This window comes from Falco biarmicus, chromosome 12 (assembly GCF_023638135.1).
Source record: "Falco biarmicus isolate bFalBia1 chromosome 12, bFalBia1.pri, whole genome shotgun sequence".
Classification (NCBI taxonomy): domain Eukaryota; kingdom Metazoa; phylum Chordata; class Aves; order Falconiformes; family Falconidae; genus Falco; species Falco biarmicus.
This window is the reverse complement of record NC_079299.1, coordinates 16,466,658-16,489,068: the sequence shown is the minus strand read 5'-3', so window position 1 is coordinate 16,489,068 and position 22,411 is coordinate 16,466,658. Positions and strand designations below refer to the sequence as shown.

At 37.9% G+C, this 22,411-nt stretch overlaps 1 protein-coding gene across 3 annotated transcripts in view; it reads right to left on the bottom strand.

Moving 5' to 3' along the window:
- Positions 1 to 22,411, bottom strand: part of PRKCE (protein kinase C epsilon) — a 293,250-nt gene that overhangs the window by 133,659 nt on the left and 137,180 nt on the right. The window contains exon 1 of one of the 3 annotated variants that reach the window (XM_056357344.1): positions 10,980 to 11,205. The exons of the other annotated variants lie outside the window; for them this stretch is intronic. Coding sequence (XP_056213319.1) covers positions 10,980 to 11,190 — 211 coding nt within the window. The 5' untranslated portion in view covers positions 11,191 to 11,205. Of the gene's footprint in view, positions 1 to 10,979; positions 11,206 to 22,411 lie in introns of those variants that run through there. 3 annotated transcript variants of the gene reach the window in all.

Sequence of the window (22,411 nt, the reverse complement as noted above, 5' to 3'; positions counted from 1 at the left end):
TCCAGTGCACACTGAAAGTGCTAGCACTTTGCAAAACCCATTATTTCTTTAGCGAAACATCTTTCATTGTATTTTACAAAACAATTTTAAAGCCTTTTCAATACATCTACAACAATGCCCATCAGCTCAGTAGAAATGTACTCAAATGCATCCAAGAAAACCTCCAGAGAGGTGCGTGGGTCTATCAAAACATGACCTAAAAAACACCGCATGACAGAGCCCTGTTGATTAATACATTAATGTAAGACCTAGTGGGTCAAGCACAAAGGAATGAGCACTGAGAATCAACTACTAAGGCTGTTGTCTAGAGAGGCTGACTTACTGAAGGTTTCAAAATCTGCAAAACCAATTAAAATAATCAGGTTTTATTATTGAATGTACTCTAACTACATTAACAGTATAAGGGAGATGACTGAGCCTCAGAGTTAATGCTCAGTAGAGTTAATTAAATATATAAAAAAAAAGCTAAGCAATTTAATTACACCTTTCAAATCTGCCTGCACACATATACCCCATACTTCAACATTCAAACTTAGTTTCATCCCTACTACTAAAAATATCTTCTATTATAGAGGAGTAAAAGCAAAAAGCTTATTCAGAACAAAAATTATAATTTCAGACAATGCATGGTGTGAAATGACATGTACCTTCCTATGTTAATGAGTATTTCAGTAACAGCATGGCTTACGTAATAATCATGGGGTTTATGGCAGCTGGTTATTTTGACAAGAAATGTGAAAGAGCTGTATGAAAATAGCATGGAAAGGAGGAAAGAAAAGAAATAGGTCTGACATGTAGATACCCTTTTACAAAGCATACCAAGTCTGTCCTTTGTTACTTTAGCTGGTTTTCATATTGAAGGTCCAATTTTGAATCCTATTAATAGATAAAAAAGGATTTTGCAGAAAAAAGTATTAAGGAATCCATCTGCAAACAAGTTTATGAAAGTCTCTTTCCCACTGAAATAAAAACTGTTAAATATGGAGTGGGCATTTTCTCACTTTTTTAAAGTAAAGCCTAACTTTTTAATACATTGTAGCAAAATGGGGAAAAGAGAAAAAAAGATTTAATCAGTACAGTTCAATTGTGGTGCTGGAATCTCTAATTTCACTTTTGATTTCAAAATGTAGGAACCAATCCTTTTCTAAAATATCAGAGAAAGAGCTTTATTATTTCTGTTCAACAGGAAAAAAAGATTGAAGCAAGGATACGTAATTTACTGTAAATGCCAGCAGATGAAAAGACACAATTTTCCTGAATGAGGTGTTTTCTTCTAAACGTGCATTTCAAAGTTTAATCTTCGCAAACAGCACAACATGAGTTAACAAACTCAGGCGATCAAAAATAAAACAACTGTGATAGTTTATGTTCAGTTTTTATATAAACCACAGTAGTGCATCTTTCTTAAAATGGTCGTTGATTCTAAACAACAGAACCACACGGTGGCAGAAGAATCAATGTCTTGCTCAGACACGGTATGGCTCTCGGGAAACCCTGGAACCGAACGGGTGTGCAGGGCACAGTACATGATTTGCTGCTAATAACTGATGAAAAACGCATTAGTTCCGTGTAACTCACCCCTCCAGGGCTGATAAAGGTATGTATTTCCCCAGAGCATTCCAGCTACTGCAGACTGAATTGTTAGAGACTGAAAGTTTTGTATCATTCGAAACTTCAAACCAAGATCCGATTATTTTATATCTAATTGTTAATAAAGTTTCAGGAAAAAAACCCAAACAAACTATCATTGTAATGCCACATTCAGCCTAAAAAATGTGTAAGTACTCCCATTTGAAAGCACAACCAAAAAATTTATCCATATCCAATTACCTGTAATTTCTAAGAGGTTTTTTTATGACTTTCAAACCATATCGCTGGTTACATTAATAAACAGGCGCTCCTGCTACCAGTCTATTTTTACTTTTCTGTGTTTCATACGATAGCAAGACCCTCCCAGAACTGAACTTATTTTGCCGTGTACAAGCCAGGAAAAGCTTGGGCTCCTTACAGTCGCCAGCCAGAGCAGAGCAGGGGCTGAACAAGACCCAGCCAGAATTAGCGCGGCCCCAGCCTGCAAGAGTGGTCCCCGCATGGCTGCTCAAGCATAGGTCAGCATCATGCCAGCTGACACTTGCACCTGAGCCGCAAAATAAACCATTCCCCCTCCTCGACTTATGCAAAATCCTGGCACAAACTCTCAAAAATGGTTAACCTGATAACCCAAACCAATGATTCCTGAATGAGCCTGAAAGCTTTACAGCTCACCAAGCTCAAGTGAAACCAGGCAGAAATTGTACTGAAGGAAAGCTCCAGAGAACACCTGCTGCAAAGATTTTTGGTGTGTATATTTATATATATATATATAAAATTAATTTTTTCTGTTTTGCAATGAAAACCAAGGAACAAACTGAAGGGATCTTGCAGCCTTTTTACACAGCTCACTAAATTTCCCTCTCCACAGCAATTTATTTTCTGCTTCTCAGTGTTTACTGACAAAACTGAAAATGTCCTCAGCTAGATTGCAGCAAAATAAAAGAATGAATGATGACAGATACAGAATTATGTTTATGATTTCCTGCAGTATTCATAGATATTAGTCAAGTCTGCAGCAAAATGATAATCATTGAAAGATTTTTCAGTTTGCTTGAGTGTTTCTGTATGGAGGCAAAAATGACAGCACGAGGCTCCCCTCTTTACAGCAAATAAAGTGCATTTACACTGGCATTTTATCCCAGATCAAGTGTGCCTTTTTGAAGCAAGTCTCCTGATCATCCTTATCTACCATGCTTTTCTTTGCATTACTGAATGCTCTTCTCAGGACAGCTAAGCCAGGCAAGAGCTAGCCCAAAGTAAAACTTCCAAACCACACATAGTGCGGACACTGGATTGTCAGCACCGAGGCTTTGTCTCACAGGTCTAACGCCATGGCGCTGGATGCTGTGCTACTGCAGACCCCCAGGTTTTGGCACACCTTTCAGGAACTGGAAATAGAAGCCACGGTTGTTGCTATCTAAAATTATTTTAATGCTTTCTCTCCATATATTTCCATGTGTCTATCATGGCACATCTCATTACTTGTAGTACCTTAAAGTGTATTAAAACCAGAAAAAACTTGTTCAAAATATTACTAAATGCTTTTTAAAATAATACCACATACAGTTATTGGAATATCCGCACCAGGTTGGTTACTGGTTTCAGCAAGATTAGTGAAAAAAGTAAAAATAAAACCACAGGGAAAAAAAAAATCACTGAAAATCATCCAAGCAATAAAATTTTCCTTTCTTTCCCCAAATCACAGTCACTACACCATACTCAGGACCAAGAAACTACAATGGGAACCTGTAGTAAATACATCAGAGGATATTTGCATCATCAGCATCTGAAAAATTCTCGTATTGGCAAGTGGCAATTAAGCTAGGTTCAGAGATGTGCAGTTAAGCAGAATGTTAACGTTTTTCTTCCTGTGATTTTCTTTCAAGATAAATGAAATTTGAAAAGAGAAATATGCAACACCTAAAACATAAAATAAACATGACTAAAGGAAAACATTGGTATTAAATAGTTTTTCAGCTCAGCTCAGCAGACATAGTCATAGTGGAACGTATTTGTTATCAACTTCCCACTGTACATAATTAATTTCTGTTTGTTTGTTGTCACTTATAAGAAGGACAAAAGTTTGAATTTGCAGAAGGTTTTTTTTTTTTAAATTGATTTTTGTTGCAGTTGCAGCAAAAAGTTTAAATTATAGTTACCCTTATGAAAAATTTCTTCCCTTATACAAAGAAATGTAACACTTAGCTTCTTTTTAGCTTTATTAACTCACACATTGCTATTTGCTTATATGTCTACATTGCATCCAGGACTGAGGTAGCATTGCACCCCAACCCTGCGCGTGCATTCATAATTTAGCCTGGAAAAGACCTAACAGGGTCATCTGGCTGGGAGCCCATTCAAAGCATGGCTCTAACACCAATGTCAGTCAGAGCCCACAGCACTCGGCTGTGAAGGCTCTCTCCATTTCTTGCTTGCAGCCTTATGACATACATCTGAATAATTCATAAGGTCTCTGATTTCTCTAGCCACAGTACTAGAATAACAATAGTACATCGTTTGTAACTTGTGAAATATTTTACTAATGTGTATACACCCCTTTGAAACTAAGATAAAAACATAAAGTATATGAACCGAGGAAAACAAAACTTTAATTTGAAAAAGGTACATGAAGAAGCACATAGATATTCAGGTGTATTCTCTAACTGAAAAAGTTAGGGAAAAAGAAAAGTTATCTTAGATCCAAATTCTATGAAATCACATGGCTAGAAAGCTGGCTGCTGAAGAGCAGCGATCCAAGCAATGCTAACACTGGTCACAGAGAGCTATTTCCTATTCAAATTATGAGGGGAAGAAAAAAAAAATAAATCACTGAGGTTCTTGTTACAAAGTCATTTTAGGCTGTCATAAATCCATGCTGCCAGTGGAAGAAATTATCCTCTCCCTGTCAACTCTCCTAGAGCATCACCTCTTGTTCTCGTGCTGCTGCGTGACAGGTTCGGTCAGGGCACCGACATGCTGAGAATCATCACAAGAAGGTCCGAGGAAAGCACAAACTTGTGCCAGATTACAGCACAAGTTTAAACACAGTCTCATTTCAATTTCCCATAACAACTTCTTCAAATTTGTGCCTTCAAACAGGAAACATAAGGCTGTACATTTGCAAGATTCTCCAAAAGACACTGCCAATATGCCCCTACAAAAAGGCATATTGATGTTGGGCTTCAACCCCCAACATCAAGGACTGTCATATCCATCTATTAATTAGAGATGTAATTACAGGTACATTAGTTTTACACAATGAAATGCTCTTACATTTGCATAGCCGCTTTCATATTGGACTATCACCAGCTGATTTAACATCTGTAACTATGATGTCCCACTGTTCCCTTTCCCTCCAACAAAGCCCTGGAAAAGCAAGATTTCTACTTAAGACTAAAATGTTGTGATGTTTGAGCTAACGGTTGGGTGGCCCTTGCTAAACAGCAGCAGTTCCCAGCTTTGCTTTTCCTACCCTGCAGGGAGAGCAGGAATGCTTTATGTATTTTTTGCTTTCATTTATCCTCCCTAAAGTAGGAAAACCCTGGCTTGTCACCCTCAGGATGGCAAAATGTATTTTCACCCATGCTTTTGAGAAGGTCTGAGCTAAACTCAGAGCTAGATCTTATGAAACCCTATCTGCCAGCATTCAGCTCCAAAGCCAAGAAAACCTGATGTTGCCCTTGAGGCATGCAGTGACAGCTGAAGCACTGCAACCTAAATCCTAAACAAAACCAGGGCCCTTGCTGTATGTGATCACGTCATTTGTATCTGGTGAGATCTGGCTGGACTAGCATCAGAGTACAGGTTTTGAAATTACTTATATAAATAAAAGGAAAGTATCAAACTAGAAACTTCATCTAATAACCAGCCTTATGAAACAGCCCCTTCCTGGCATCAGTGCCCAGGTTGTCAAACTGCTCTTTAATAGCAGTAATGGAGAATTGCTTCAATCTGCTTTTGATGATTCTTCTAAAAGTGTTATTTCAGCAGTCCTGAAAGCCACAACTGTAGCCTTCCTGCCACAGGTAATTTCTGAAACTCACTGATGAAATTTAGAGACAATCTATCCTATAAATTTACAATCAATTAATTTTAACAAAGAAATGACAGTCATATAAAATAATTTTGCTCCAATGCATTCCTTATGGCATTCTGACTCTCAGGGATAGATCCAAATCTTGGCACCAATTTGGAAAAAAAAGATGCAAAGCAGCAGTTCCCAGAAATCCTTTATTATTTCAGTGGATTCGAACAAGACAAAAAGAAAGCTGGATTTGCTGTGCATTGTTGAATGATCTGTGCTTGCTTAAAGGGACAGAGAGGAAGAAACATTCTAGTTTGTCAAACAATTTCTACCTATAGACTGCACTGATAATTGCCATTCACAAACTTAAGCCTCCTTGTCAAAGTGTTAGAAACAACTTCTGCACCCTGTACTAGGGAACTAGCACAGCTTGCTCATTTGGGCCAGCTCCTTCTGTTTTCCATCTTCCATCCCCTTTTAAAGTTCCCACCCCCCTGCTGCATCACATTCCACACATCTATCCCAAGACACCAGCCAAAACCAGAAGACAGAGTGCCAACACTAAAAGCTTAGATAAAACTGTTGTGCTCTGCTAGCTTCTTCTACAAATGGGGCTTCTGCCTCTCTGAACATTCATGCCCGAATTCCTCCCCTTTTGAGCCACTGATGTGCCACAGCTCTTTTTGTTCTTTCTTTGGTTCCCAACTTCATACCATTTTTTCACACCACTTCTGGTGCACAGAACAGCATCCCAAGCATGGCCCAGATTCTGAGGACTTAAATGCTGTTTAAACCCCTAGGTTACTTGGCTCCCAGAGCTGGGGCACCTCTGAAGGTAGAAATCCAGACAATAGGAAAAACTAGACAAAAGGACATGAATGAAATAAGGCTGCTTGACTTGGATGTTCTCCCCCTCCCTTGTTCAAAAAAATGTTGTATTTCCTATTTATTCCAGGAAACATTTACAAAGCAGAACTGAACTGCTCTGTTTACTGCAGTCCCCTAGTGCTGTTAGACTGCCAATTGTTTGGGGAAACCAATCATGGAAAAGTTTATTACAATATCCTGCAGACATCTCACAGAACATCTCGGCGAACATTATCATTGTTTACTTGCCACACTTGCTATTGCAGGCTGCTACTGAAGGACAGCAATTTTCTTTGTTTTAAAGTGAAGAGACATTTCATTTGGCAATTTCCACCTTTTCTGCCATATGACATACCCTATGCCAAAGCAGAAATACTAAGTATGACAGGAGACTCCAGAGGGAGAGGCATGGTTGGAACCAGGCTACCCCACTTCTCTTGCTCACAAGCAACAGGGGCAGAATTATCAGGAACCAAAAATGATCACTTTGTTGATGTAGTTGCCTTTTTAACACCCCCCCACCCCATCCTGAGTGACACATTCTGATGATACTTTAAAGCATTCTTCCTGAATAGAAGGGATCACCTAGATAGGAAGAGTAAGCTGTGAACACTGTCACTCTGTCACAGATTATTATTTTTTTATATGCTATATCTGAAGTAGTTTGTGGAGAAGCAAATGCCCAGTGTACTGCCAGAGCAGGAATTATGCCTTTGCATTCTAAACACTCCCAGATTCAAGTTTTGGATCAAGGCAGACAGGAGAGGTGCTGCCATAAAATTCTTTTGAAACAAGGTAGCAAGATGACATTAAATTGCTTGCCATGCTATGCTATACAGTAAGGAGAGAGAGAGAAAAAATAAATCACACATTTACCCAAATGAATATATTAATTTCTGAATTAAATCCTTAAAGAAGAGCTATCCAAATATCTCAGTGTTTTCCCTCTCCTTGGTCTATGTTCACCTGTTTGAATTTGGCAGTTCCACTCCCACTCTGTATCTCAAGATTGTCCTTTTCTGCTTGATATTTCTGTGATTGCAATTAAACTGAAGTTTACAACTGTTTTAATGTTGTTTCAATTTAAATTACCCTGATGATGCAAAAGCATCTCTCCTTATATCAGAATTACATCTAACACCAACATAGTTCTCCGAGAAGGTTAGTGAAAATAGCGCCACAAGGCCTTCAACAGAAGTAGCCTAATTTTTTCACTTCTGTTTTAAGGAAATGAGTATTATTTTCATGGGTACTTTGTGAGGGGTGAAAGCAACTCCTGAATAATCAAAGTCCTAAACAGTTGTGCACAGTGACGCCTGTCCCTTTGGCCCAAAGAAGCCTATAATGGATAAAAAGTGACAAAACCATAGAGAGACTAATGAGAACGGTTGGTCCCAAATCCCCTTGTGCCTAACTGCTCTGCCAGGGATTTTTTTTTATTATTATTATTTTTTTTGCTTATGCCCAGACTAACTGTTAACAGAGATAATAGAAAATACAGATTTTTTCCAATATGAATTTGCTTAGGTTCCAGAAGCAGTTACAGCAATTGCAGCTGCTCCTTGTCTTGTCTATGAGTTGGATGAGGTACTCTGTTATTCGTACATGCTCATATAATACCTTGAAATAGCTTTCAAATCACTATCAATACACTAAATAACAGTTCATGAACTCACTTTGTATCATGACAAAGAATAGAGGTCAACTCCATTCAACAAACACACATACAGAACAGCCTACATTATACATTTCAATTATTCATCCACAGCCTGCTGATCTAATGGAATAGTTCTGCAAAGCAAACACAGGCTAAATGTTTGCACGTGCTCACTCTCGTTTTTAACCAGTAAAGGACAGGAATTGGAATTAATTTCTAAAACAAAGAAAAAAAGATGTATTGACTCTGCAAGGTATTATTGGATCTTTTATGTCTTGTGTCTTAGACTGATTAACACGCACAGAGCTCTGTGCTACTGTAACTAGACAATCTTGTTCTTAAGAGTTCATTGAAAGCTCATTCAGAAATCTTTCAAAGATATGAGGAGGGTGAGGACTATTATGGTTAGATGAATTATTAATTCCAAGAAGCAAAGATCCATTACAAGTACCATTCCTCCTCCTCTTCCCATAGCTCATATTCACAAAACCCCAACTTCCTCTTCCAGTGTTTCTCAGTCTGTTCTACGTCCTACTTTATTTGAGAGCCACATTACACTCACACACAGAGGTATCACTGCCAAAACCTGTTTATTATCAGTATTGGTATTCCTTACTTATCTGTATTTTAAGAGAGCTTATGGGCTCAGGTTTCATGAGGACTCCCAGAAGAGCTATCAAACCAACTTCACCTGCTCACACCTGGCAAGAAAATTATGCTCACTTCAGGCAGATTCCAACTCAGCCACGGGACATACCTGCAGCACCTCCAGGAGCCACGGGACATACCTGCAGCACCTCCAGGAGGACCTCATCGCACTCTGCACACCCATGTACCAGGCACACAATCTAAGGAAGGCCCGAGATTTGCCAAGGCTTTTACATGCTTAAACCATTTTGTTTTCAATGGTCTTTGGGTTCCAGAATGCCCTCCGATATTAAATCAAAGTGGTTCAGGTGAGCAGCTGCTCTGTGTGTGGCAGCAGGCAGTCACAGGAGCTGTGCCACACTGCTCATGCCAGAGTCACCATGAATCACTGTGCTCCCATGGTGACATGGACCTACCACTGCTGCCCAGCCCTGCCACAACAGTACCACAAAATAAGCTGACAAGCAAACTAGCATCTTATAGTCAGAACAAACAAAGTCTAATTCTTTCTTTAGGTAGGAAAGGAATTGTTCTGAGATCCTTCCCACAATGTAGGAGCAGAATTAAAGCAGCAAAATAAAAAGGAAGGATGGCCTAATGGTTATCAACCTAACTGGAAAAGGAGGACATAGTAGAAACAAGGATTTTTCTTAACAATTTATAAGGATCTACATTTGTCACTATCTTCCAATTAAGTTATTGGTAATAATAATTTGCACTTCTGTAGCATTTACAGTCTATGAAAGTAGTAAGTATTAGGCTCTTTTTGCTAGTGGATAACTTAAGGCTAACTGTAGCTGGAAACACAGCCAGACAGTAAGAGAATCAGACTCTCAGGCACTAGCCTTTCAAGTAGATTTCAGATTACTAATAGGCACAGGGATTGCCACTAAGTGATATTTAGTTGCTTTGTTCTTGGTTTTCCATAAAGATGACTATCTGCTAGTCTACACAATCTTATATATAAACATACATTTATTAAGTTTGCATATAATGACTGCTGTTCATCTATTTAAAAGCTATGCTGTCACCAGCTATTTAATTTGCTCCAAACTACGCTCTCAATAGCAAGCACGGTGACCATAGATTAGACAAATAATGAAAAAACCAGTCTCTGTTTCCCCCTTTTTAAAAATGTTATCTCAGAGTTGCAACCACCATCTGACTGGCTTGGCCTTGACCAGCAGTGGTCTTGGCTGGCATTGGCTCTGTTGGACATGGGGGAAGCTTCTAGCAGCCTCTCACAGAAAACACCCCTGTAGCCCCCCTGCTACCAAGTCTTGCCATGCAAACCCAATACAAAGCTTTAATTACACATCAGATCTCTTGCCAGATCCTGCATGTAATTATACTACCAAGCAAATCCTTGTTGCTGCAGACACAATCACTAAAACTTTGGACAAATGCTTCTAAATAACATAGCTGTGAAAATGTCTGCACCAAGGCACATGTTTATGTTATACTTCCACCAGTTTTGAGTCTTGTACAGAAATTAAGCTTTGTCTTAAAAAAATAAATCCCTTAAATTGTATTACACATACAAAAAGTGAAGTTCTTCATGTGTGGGCTGCTCTCTTTGAACACTCTCTCACATAAACCACTGCACAATTCTCCTAAAACCAGACACTTATCTCAAGAAAAATAGATGTGCCAAATTAGTTTGTATGACTGTGAGCAAAAGCATTTTAAAATAAATGGTATTATTTGCTTAACTGCCAGAACTATATTTTTTGTTATGATAATCATTCAATATTCCACTTTTGGCTTCCCAATTCATAGTTCACCAATATCTTGGGTTTAATCAGAAGCATCTATGGTATTATTGTGTCATTAATAATTCTACTAAAAGCACCAAAACCTAGTTCACATAAACTTAATTTACTAAACTCATTTATACTGCCAAGGCAGTCAGAGGTCCAGACAAACAAAGCGAAATACTCTATGGCAGGTCATTAATTTTAAAATACTGTCAAACCATCCTCAGTCTAGCTTTCATTATTAATTTGCAACCAACTGTTCCCTCACTCAGCTGTAATCTTTCATGGAGGGCTGTTTTTTAAACAGAATACGGAGCACTAACACAGAAAAGTAACGGGAGCTTTCTTTAAGGCGTCATCTTTTTAAAATTTCCTCACATCCCACACTCTGAAAACTCATCCACGCAACAGATAACTTTAAGCTTTTTCTTACCCCTCAGCGGTAAACAACCTTGCCGGTCAAAAAAGGGAGATCCACAGCTCACTACGAATGCAGAGGAGCGATGGGGGAGATCCTCTGCTCTCTCCTGCTTCCTTGGGTGGGAAAGGAAATTGCTTGTGATTTCTTTGGCAGACAGGAGCCAGCAGAGACAAGAAACTGAAAAACCTGGCTTGTCTTCCCCCCTGCCTGCAGTGCCCCGCATCAAAGAATGCTGGTGGGGTGAGCTGCTGAGGCAGCTGCTCCCCAGGTCCCCTCAAACAAAACATGGTGCCCACAGAGAACTGCCTGGTCAGACAGGTCAGACAAAGCCAACAGTCTGCTCTGCCCTGGGTTGTCCTGTACGGCAGGGGCATCCATCCTTTCCCTCCCTTTCTCTCAAACTCAGAAGACCTGACAACTCTGTCAAGCACATTTGAGAATATCAGCAACACCTACATTTTGGTCAAAGATGCCATATACCATGATGTGAAATTATATATTATTTCCAGCAAGACCTGTACGTTGGTACATTACCATCTACTGTTGAAGTTTTACAATCTCTACTACCGGTCTCTACATGTTGTGCTTTTGATACCACAGTGTTGCAAAAGAGGTGCTGGGTCCCCTATATGAAACATACACATCGATACTTTATTAAAAAATTCTTTAGGTAAATACTCTCTTGGATACTCAATTTGACATAAATAGTAATTTTACTTTCACCAGCTTTTAGAATGTCTTTTTTTAATATCTTTAAAGGTATTATAAAAGGTATTACAAAATACGTTTCATAGAACAGAAGATACTCACTTCTGGCAAAAGCAGAAACATGAAGATTTCACCTTGATATTGAACAAAGATCTGATAAACTACTCGGGCCTTCTGAAAAACAAAAAGTTTTGCCTCTTCCAGAGAAAAAAACATAAGAGAACTTCCAGGGTTAAATCTATTAACCAATCTATTTAGTACACAAACATGATGCAATTGGATATAGAGCTAGAGCTAACAATTGGATGTATCACAGGTAATAGAGCACATGTGTGCGTGTACGTATATACATGCTCACATACACAGCACCAGCACGCCAGAAATACATAGGGTTTTATTCCTCTGTCTTTCCTCCTCCATCCCAAGTCTGCTAGAACAATACGAAAGAAGTATTAGCAAGGTTCCACAAATGCAAAACCCCAAACATAACTATGTAAGCCTAAACCAATTATCTGCATACTCATTGCATAATGATTACATTTAGCATATGCAATACAAAAAATCTCATGCAGTGACCTTCAAGACGCTCACAAAACAACAAGGCATTCTTGATACTGCTTATTTTTCAGAGTATAAGGTTTTCTCCAATGTCTATAAGGACTGCATGCCCAGCATGTTAATTCCTCTGTGTTTTATAATTATGCTGCCAATTAATGCCATTTAAAGAGCAAATATCATGAGAAAAATATACAAAATAAGATTACCCACAGAGAAACAGTTACACTATTTGACAGTTTTTTAATTCTACCCTTTTCTTCTTCTTCAGCAGAACATTAGCAAGTAAAAGTCCGTATTAAAGGAAGAACCACAATGTTGTTTGTACAAGTATGAGAAGAATTTGAAATGCAGACTGGATTGGATAAGGGTAGCTCTAGATAATCTGGAAGTGTTCAGAAGCTAGTATGTTCCAAACAGTGCCTAAGAGTGATTTTAAAGGAAGGTATTTAAACAATTGTGGCCTGAACACCTAAAAATCCCTGCCAGTTCTTAATGCAATGAAACACATCTCTCTTTATAGGAGGAGGGGAGGTAAATTACACAAACACGCAGAAGTTAGCAGTACTACCAGTTTAAAACTTTTTTTTTTTCTTTTTAAAGGGCAGGTGACTTTTGGAGATGAGTATCTCTACCCATATTTGGGCTTAATTCTTGTTATTTATGTTCTGACCATCTGGTCTATTTGACCAAATCTGGAAAAAACTGCCTTAAGAACATACATGGAGAAAAGATGCATAATTAAAACAGGTAAGCTGTATTTCTTATGTTTGCAAATTACAGAGAGGGAAATTTTACTACTAGTGGCAGTGGCAAATAATCAGAACTGTCTGCATGGGGTTTTCCCATAGTTAGATAACATTTCCCCTTCTCTCCATTCCAGCCAGAAATATATATATGAGTGATCCTGTCCCTGTGCTAGGGCAGATGCTCAGTCCATCTAGCTTCAGCTATCTCCACCTCCTCTTTTATCAGCTTTTTATCAGCACCAGGACCTAAGATTATACAAAAGGATTTCACAGTGCATGATGGTATTCTTTTAATATTTTCAGGTAGACAAGAAAATTGACCCAAACTTGCAGTCTTTTCCATCACGGTAATTTTGCCTTGGACTCTGGGATTTGGCCAGACTGCCAGGGTCTGATTTCGTTAAGCTTGAATAGTCATGCAAAACCTAGTTTATTACTATGTGGTAAATTGCTTGCTTTATTTGCATATTAATAAGCAGATCATAGCTAGAGGAGGTTAAAGATGTCATTACAGACAAACCAGGGTTTATTAAACATAAAAAATACCAGACAAAGCTTCCTACCCCATTCTCTTTTTCCCCCAAAACTACTTACCTAGCCTACTTAAATTCATCATAAACCCACATTTAAATTTCTAGAATACTCCAAGAAAGAATAAAGACTTTCAGATGTTTCTCTCTGAATATATTTTAACCTGGTCTTTTTGTTTATTGTATTGCAAATCATAAAACCTGCATAGACAGTAACCCAAGCTACAACCATTGAGCACACACCCCCTTCTAATCATCACCCTGCCTTCACACAAACCTTACAGGCAGTAACAGCCCCACCACAGCTACCTGCGTGCTCCTTGATGTTACACAAAGCCAGCTGCGAACATTACCCAGAACACACTAAGGTGACACAACTGATGCACTGTGTCAGCTTACTGCTAACCAGGCATTTCAATTTCTTTCATAGATTGGCACACTTACTAACATCTCTCTTTGAAATAAAAGCTTTAAGTAAAGGTTGATAGAAGAGAAATAGTTGTGCCTTGTTTTAACTAATATTATTGCTGGAAATATTTCATTTTATTTTTAAACTGATGTTAATAACACATTGAATGTTTCAGATGAGTGAAAAGATAAGAAGCATTGCCATGCTGACAGACTGGAAACGGCAGATGATGACAAAGCAAATACCCCAAGGAACACAGGAAAAATTTACCAGCTCTTCTATGAAAGTTAAGCTTCAACCACAGCCACAGACTTACTGTTTTGCCCCAACTCTGGGGACATTAAATTCTGTTCTGCCTCTCACATCCCTTAATTAAGCAGTAAAGCAATTCTCTGACCTAACACCTTTGCAACTGTTATTTAAGGATATCAATGCAGAAATGGATTTTTCCTGCTCAAAAAGTGATAGTATTTCTTTGCTTTATAACCTCTTCAGTGCAAATGCTATCTTTTTTGCTTTCTGGTTTTCTCTTTTCATCATTCTGATGCAATGGAGTCCGTGCTTCTTAGAAACGCTCCACGATATACGGAATAAGCCCGAGTAACAACTGGTGTAAATTTAGTACTACACCAAGTATGAGGTGATCCCAAAGCATTCAAACATTTATCCATCTCTGTACTGATAAACAAGTAAAAGTCAATGGTAAATCTGCTTGAGTATTCAGTGACATGGACACAGGACTTCCAGTGAGTTTATCTGCCAACTTCCCAGAAAGAAAGGAGATACATTGATATTATAATAAAGTAAGGCAAGCACTGCATCATATCCACATAGAGAGAGATCTTACCCAAATAAATAACACCTATAACCAGACTTACATATAGAGTCCCAGAAGGGAACCAAGACCTCAAGCGTAACAGCGTCCATTATATCAAATTTACTGGGACATAATTTTATTTTTGAGACAATTATGTGACACTATAAAAGCATTGTTCTCTTAGTCAAAATAGTTGACAGTTAAAATAATCTCAAAGAAAGATACACTTTGGCTTTTCTGATTATTTCTTACACTTTAAATGAGAAGACGAAGCTTCCTGCTATTTTTCTAAAAAAAGTCTTCTATGATTTTTATTTTTAATTTTTTTTTATGCCACTTACTTTAAAAACTGTAGAATGATGAAGAATTAGCTAGAAGGAAAACTTCATGAGTCCCACTGAAGCAGTTTATTCTGGAACACCATTTATAGAAATGCCATTTTGTCATTTTTACCCTGAACAGAAACTGTATGTGATATTTCCACCCTTATACAACTGAACTCATTATACTGTTTCCATAACAACAAACAGCAGTACATGAAATTAGATCCCAATAAGATTCTGAGAAAATTAAGTTACAGCCTGCTAATGTGTCTCTTAGAGACTCATACAGTGAATGAAAAACCAAATCTGCAAAGCTGGCAATGTGGGTACCTAATAATAGCGGTACAAGAGGTTAATATCTCATGAAGGGAATCAGGGAAAAATTGCCTTAGCCTATACCCACTAGGTAAGAAAAATTTCTGTTTGCCACAGAGGCTGTACAGATGGACACATTTAACTCAGTGTTTTATCCCAGAGTTGCCCAAATAGCTGCTTCAGCAAAAAAAGAGTAACCGCACCATGGGGTAGATTGTCAGACAATAGCTTGTCAGTTGGAAAGTTTCTTCCTAACTCTTAAGGACTCCTACAGTCCTTCCTTTCTGTTCCAGATTAATACACACAACTGAAGTCTTTAAACTTTTATAGTTGTCTATAGCTGAGACTATATACAACTAATTTCTTTCAGACGCTGCTTTGATTTTGTAAAACAAAACTAAAAGCAGTGAAATGAGTCCATGACTGACCTGTTCTCAAAGGAACTTGGTGTTAACACAGCACCTAATGAACTCCAGTGCTAAACTCTGTTGCTGCTCTAATTCAAATAATTTTAACCTCGCAGTGACCTGTAACACCATTGCCCTACACACAATATAGCCAGGTGTAAAGTCTGTTCCAAACTAGTAGTTAAGGGAAGAGACTTCTTTCCTCACTAGAGCCTGGTTTTGTAACTGTTCGATGATGACAGATAAAAGCACATCTAACAATTTTAATGGAATTTAATAAAATATTGCTACAAACTCATAAGACAGTCACAACCCTAGATATGCTACTTCTTCCTCTTCTCCCCCATCCTTCAACTTCCAATGGCAAGCAGCTGTACAGCGTTCCTCTGACTCAGAGGAATGGAGAAAAGAATGATGGAGGTGCCTAATCTCAATAAAAGGCATCATTCTTCAGAACCACTGATTTGCTTCTGGTACAAAGCACATACAACTTTTAATACAGGAAGCAACACCTTGCATGACTGTAGTGGTTTAACCCCAGCTGGTAACTGAGTACCACGCAGCTGCCTGCTTACTCCCTCACCCAGAGGGATGGGAAGGACAATTGGAATGGAACGCAAAACTTGATGGTTGAGATAAAAACAATTTAATAATTGAAACAGAATAAAAATGAATGAACAACAGTAAAAATGATGACAATAACAGTTATAATGAAAAGGGGGAGGAAAAGAATAAAATCCAGAGGAAAAGGAAGAAACACCTGTTGACCGATGCCCAGCCAGTCCCTGAGCAATGGTTGGCCTGCCTCAGCTAACCCCCCCCTGGGATATATACCAGGTATGACATCCCATGGTATGGAACACCCCTTTGGCCAGTTCGGGTCAGCTGACCTGGCTGTATCCCCTCCCAATTCCTTGTGCCCCTCCAGCCTTTCCACTAACAAGGCCTGAGGAAATGAAAGGTCTCACATCAAAGCCGAAACACAGCATCGCACTAGCTCCTAAGAAGATAATTCTATTCCAGCTGAAACCAGGACAATTACATACCTATCTACAGGCCACTAGTACGTGAGGATGGCAAAAAAGGAAAAATTCAAAACCTGACTATCATAGCCCAGTGGAGCGCTTTGTTTCAGATACCTAAGACATCAAATTTTCAACATTTGAAGGATGTAAACTGGTTTCCTAGAGAAAAAAAATATCTGAAGCTTAAGCTAGATAGTAAGATTTTTGCGGGCAAAGTCTCTTCAGGAGATTTTAATCATCATTCATAATGCTTTTTTACACAGCCATAATAAATAGTGACAATGCAGCAGAGGAGTAAATGGATATCCTGGGGAGAGACCAGCACTCAGAATATTTGTCTGCAGGGGACACACAACTAGCCAAATTCAAGGACTGAAATCCAGGCATTCTGCCATAACTCACATGGCCTGAAGACCTAACAAAAGCATAAATAAATAAATAAAATTAACTGAAATAAAGGACACTGTCAAGGCCAGAAAGTCTAAAATTAGCAACAGTAGCCATGTTTAGGTTTGCATTACACAAGTAATTGCCAGGCACGGTCTCTTGTGCTGGTCAGGTTACATATCAAAGCAGATGAATCCTCATTACTATACAGAGACAAACCATTACTGTCTTTCAGCACCTGCTTTCTTCTCCGATTTGAATGAACAAGAAGGCAACAAGGGCAGACCGTTCATGCTTCTGTCACAACGTTATTCCCACTTCAAACCAGATGATGTAGCGCCGCACTAAAGGGACACCTTATTAGAAGATATGCCAGACATCTTTGTGGGACACTGAACTGCCATAGCACTAAAATCTTCATCTACACCCTATTGCAAAAAAGTTCTTCAAAGCATAACAATCCAAAAGTTTAGGAACAGAAACCAGATTTCAAATATATACTTTACTTATTAAAAATCTGATGCATTAGTTTTCTTGCAAGAACCAAATTCCATTGTAAAGTTTCCATCATCTTACTGTGTGTTGCTCCTGAACATCAAAAGGACTAATCCATCAAGTATTTGCTCTAGTCAAAAATAATCCTACTGCCCTAGTAATGTTCACAAAAATAGAGGCCTGGTCTACCAAAAATTTTTGAAAGCATATAAATTTGAAATACAGTTCCCTCAGTGAAGGATCTGATAATCTGCAAGAACAAATATGTAGAAATGATCCATGCTCTGAACCTGTTGTGATGACCACAAATGTGTATTTTTCCTTAGTCCTCACAGGAATAGCAATCACAATATAGAGTAGTATATAATATGCATTCACACCAAAATGCCTTTTATGAGTTTACCTATCCTGAATAGATTTCAGTAGAACAGCTTACGTGTAGGTATGTAAGTACAGAGCATAACAAAAGTGGTTTTCTTTTAGGCTGAAAGCCATCTTCTGGGATAACTCACTCCATGATGAGCCCAGGATATCTAGTCAGTGCATGTGAAGGACAAAGAACTTCCAGCATTCACATTTGAATCACTTTTTATGGTATTAGGAAATGCTGTCAGTCACCCATATCTGGATGGAAGTGTGGATTATGAGCATTTTCCAAAAAATTCATCTTTCAAGTACTAAATACAGAGTAGGGTTAGCTTCTAATTTCAATAACCCAAATGCAAATTTCAGCCTTTTGAAAACAAAGACAGCAAGGTATCCTTTGGTGAACAAGACTGACATCGAACGAGAAATATTCATCAGCAGCACATCAAAAACCTAAGTGCTTGTGGTCCAAACAGCTTTCTGTACAAGAACAGAGTGGGTCACTGCGACGGATACACTCCTGTCACTTAGGCATGTGCACCAGTCAAGCTGGGTAGGACAAGGCGGAGCACTTAAGTGATACTACTTTTGATGTAACCTTACTCATTTTACAAAAAATTGTTTCTTCAGTCTAGTGAATAAGACAGGAGAAAGAGTAGCTGTTACTCAGTAGAAAACCATATAGGCATGTGATTGCCTCATTGGTTCTTCAATAATACAAGGTTCCATTAAAAAAAAAATAGTTTCTACTCCTTGTAAAATAGATAACCCTCCCCAACTGATTAGATATGAAGCCCAAAGGTCTCTTCAGATAGAAAGAAAAAACAACAGATTGTTGTAAAAATAAAAAACACCACACAACAAAGTGAACCAAACATCACCCCCTCTCCCCTGTCCTCACTTGTCTTACTGCTTTAAGCGTCAAGTCCAAGCAGTGACAACTTCATTATGATTTCAAATACTTTCTAATCTATGATCACTGATACAAACAGCAGGCATATTCTTGGATAAAATGCTGGCAACTTGAGTAAAGTCAAGATCTGTAAATATCAGCACTGTTACCATTCCTCCTGTAGGATTTCCAAAAATAGGCCACTTGCTTATTGAACAAAAAGTGGCAAATAGCTTGATAAGTTTTCCAAATCTTAAAACAATTACAGATAATGAAGCTGAAGTTTTGATTTTTGTATGGTGGTTTCAAACATAAAAATAAACAGTGTCACTACTTAATTAAGGTTACTTTAGTCCTGTGGAACCTTTGAGAAAAAGCAGTACCTAAACAAATAAAAAAACCCACAACTAACCTACAAAGTAAAAACAAAAGAATAAAAAGGCCAAAGCACATTAAGTTTTTCTTTACATCCCCCAAAACTACCACTGGTACTCTTATACTGTGGAAGTAATACTAAATCTCTAAAGGTTATTAACTTGACTTTCTGTTCCTAATAACCTTAATCTCAGAAAACACACTACAACTTCCACTTGCCTGAAGCATCCATAATTACACTGAAAAGAGAAATAAACTTTATTAACAAACTGCATATTGTACTATGAGTGGCACTGACTTTCTCTACCTCTTCTTTGGTAAGACCCAGAATTTGCTGATGGGAAAGATGGATGTTTTATTTTTAAAGTTTTATTGAATATAGAAAGTATTAATACTTAAAACTTAACCTGCCTTTTCATAAGTGCAGTAAAGACACCCAGTGCTGCTACCACTTTTACACATTTTTGGACTTAATCATGTGCCATCAATATTAATGTCATTTGCTAAGAATCATCTTTCCAGTAGTTTCCTGTGCTGCTACACTAAAAATGATTAAGTCTAGCAAAGAAGCTGTAGAATAGGTAATATTAATACTGCATTCATCTTGAAAGCTACACATCAGCAAGCTGGAAAAATAATAAATGCCAATAGAAAAGGTACTGCTAGATAATAATTTTTTATGGCAAGAAATCAAAATCCTATGCAGAAGGGCATTAACAGTCAATGAATTACTTACAAGACTTTTGAGAGCAATCCAAATACCAACAGTTAAAATTAATTCAAATCCAGTGAGAATGTTGATGAAGTAAATTACAACTCCACAAATTTTACCAGCAGGAAGAGCAAGAATAAGAGTAGCATAACCTCACCGTCTATTTTAATGTACGTTTTTTTAATCTGTTTTCTTTAATTCATAGAATGTAAAGAATATAGGACCTTTGTTTAAACAAACAGCTTTTCTCGTCAAGCACAGAGTTGTTTTGATTCTCAGAAAAAGATTTATTGAGCTCTATCTGAGAGAGCAGAAAGAAATAAATTCATAACTTTCAGTAATTTTGAAGCCAAGTCTTCTCCCTTATGGCTTTTTTAACAGCAGTGCAGAAATTAATGCTGGTTTAGTGAGGTTAAAACAAAAGCAAAAAATATGCTTTTGGAGAATTAAACCTAAAATATATGCATGCAAGCTGGTACGCATCGATAAAGTTTCCTGCAATTTTAATGAATCTGGAATTCAAAACCCATAAAATTAAAAATAAGATACTTTTAATTTTTGCTCCAGAGCAACCATATAAAAACCAGTTAGACTGATTCTAAGAACTGTAGAAAACAATAAAGAAGAACCTCATTCATCTTCAATAACAATTTTGGTCATGGGTTCAACTGAATCTCAAATCAATCCCTGTTCCCTGCAGTACTCATTTAGAAATGATAAAGTACTTAAATAACAGGGCACAGAAGAAGTTTGCTATAAAAACTGCCTATAGTAAAACAGATTTGAAAAGATCTATTAGCTGTAAATATAAATGCTGAATATGTAATTTAATGCAAGTAGTATTGTGTACTAAGATAAATAATTCACTGTTTCCTGGGCTGTCTCCTCAAAATGTATTTGCAACTGAACGACAGAAATTAGCAGCTCTTCAGAACCACCACAGCTTTAATGGTATCTTTGAGAGGATATCTTGTGCTAGACGACGAACACGATAATTCCTACAGGCATGGAAGAAGAAAGCTCCCTGATCCTTTTTGCATTTACTTTTTGTTTTCCTAGTGCATTATGTGCTAGTGAACACGGTAAGAGGGCAAGCCTCGTATGCATTTGGCATAACTCCTCCAAGTTCTCAGGCTTGGACTTTACAAAATGCTGGTTTTTACACTGAAATCTATGGGTCTGTATGCAATTTCTAGATATGACAATATTTTTCCTGTGTCCAAATACTCTGCTGATTATCAGCCATATTGGCTATGATTTCTGGTGACTATCAAAAGTGGTTGCTTCTTAGTTTTACTGGAGTGCTCTCAAACTTTTCTCAGGAAAAGTTTACAGAAATATATTCCCTAATGGCCATTACATATGCTTCTGCTATACTCTTCAATCATTATATTTCTATGATAACTAATGATAATTTTCTGATGTATAGAAGTCTATCAAAGACTTCGCTGTCCTCATTCCAGGACTATTCTGCATGTGAAATAGTTATAGTAACACATCTATCAACAGAAATAAAACATATTAAAAACTAACTTGTCTAACAATATTTTAATACTTCTAACACTGCTGCTCTATCCCTTTCTTCACATAATTTCATATTTGCTCATTATGCACTGCAACATAGTTGGTCATGGAGCACCACCTCACGTGGGTGAAAGCCTGGCGTGCTAATCCAGGCCGACAGCCTGCTTGTATTTGATAGCTGAAGTAGGGCTATTTTGCTCCTTTCCCTCCCCAAATCCAAGGCAGAGGAATAAGGAACAGGTAAGGGAAGATCTTCCCCCAGTCATTTCATCTTTCGTGGAAAGACTACTAAAAATATTCATTATGCTTAAAATACATAAGGACTTCCTAAAGCTAGAGAAAAGCCAAACCTCACACTTCCATGAAACAAACTTCCACTTACCAGGAACACCAGTTGATGAAGTTTTAAGATTTCGAGGTCAGATAGAACTTTAAGGGTGGAAATGAAAGTCCTGTGGATTTGCAAACATGACTAAGCAGATATGGTCCATAAATCATCTCTCCTAAACCCTAGTTACCTGAACTATTTCTCAAAGTAGGACCTACAAGCAAGTTAATTCAAATTACATTTAACTGAAATGAAGGAAGCAATTCACACCTCATAGCTATTGTTTCAGGCCCTCTTGTAAACTCAGGAAACAATTTCAACACTTCTGAAGCTCTTTCCATGTTTGGAATGTTTTCTTTGCAACTATTTGAAAGGCCTCAAAAACCTGTAATACAAATGTGAACATGAATTGTGCTTTATCTAGACATTCAAGTGTTCTGCATATTTGACCTCTGTAAATGTGACTATCATACAAATAAACACTATGTTTCCACAAACTTCTTGCTATTTTTTACTCGAGGTCCTCA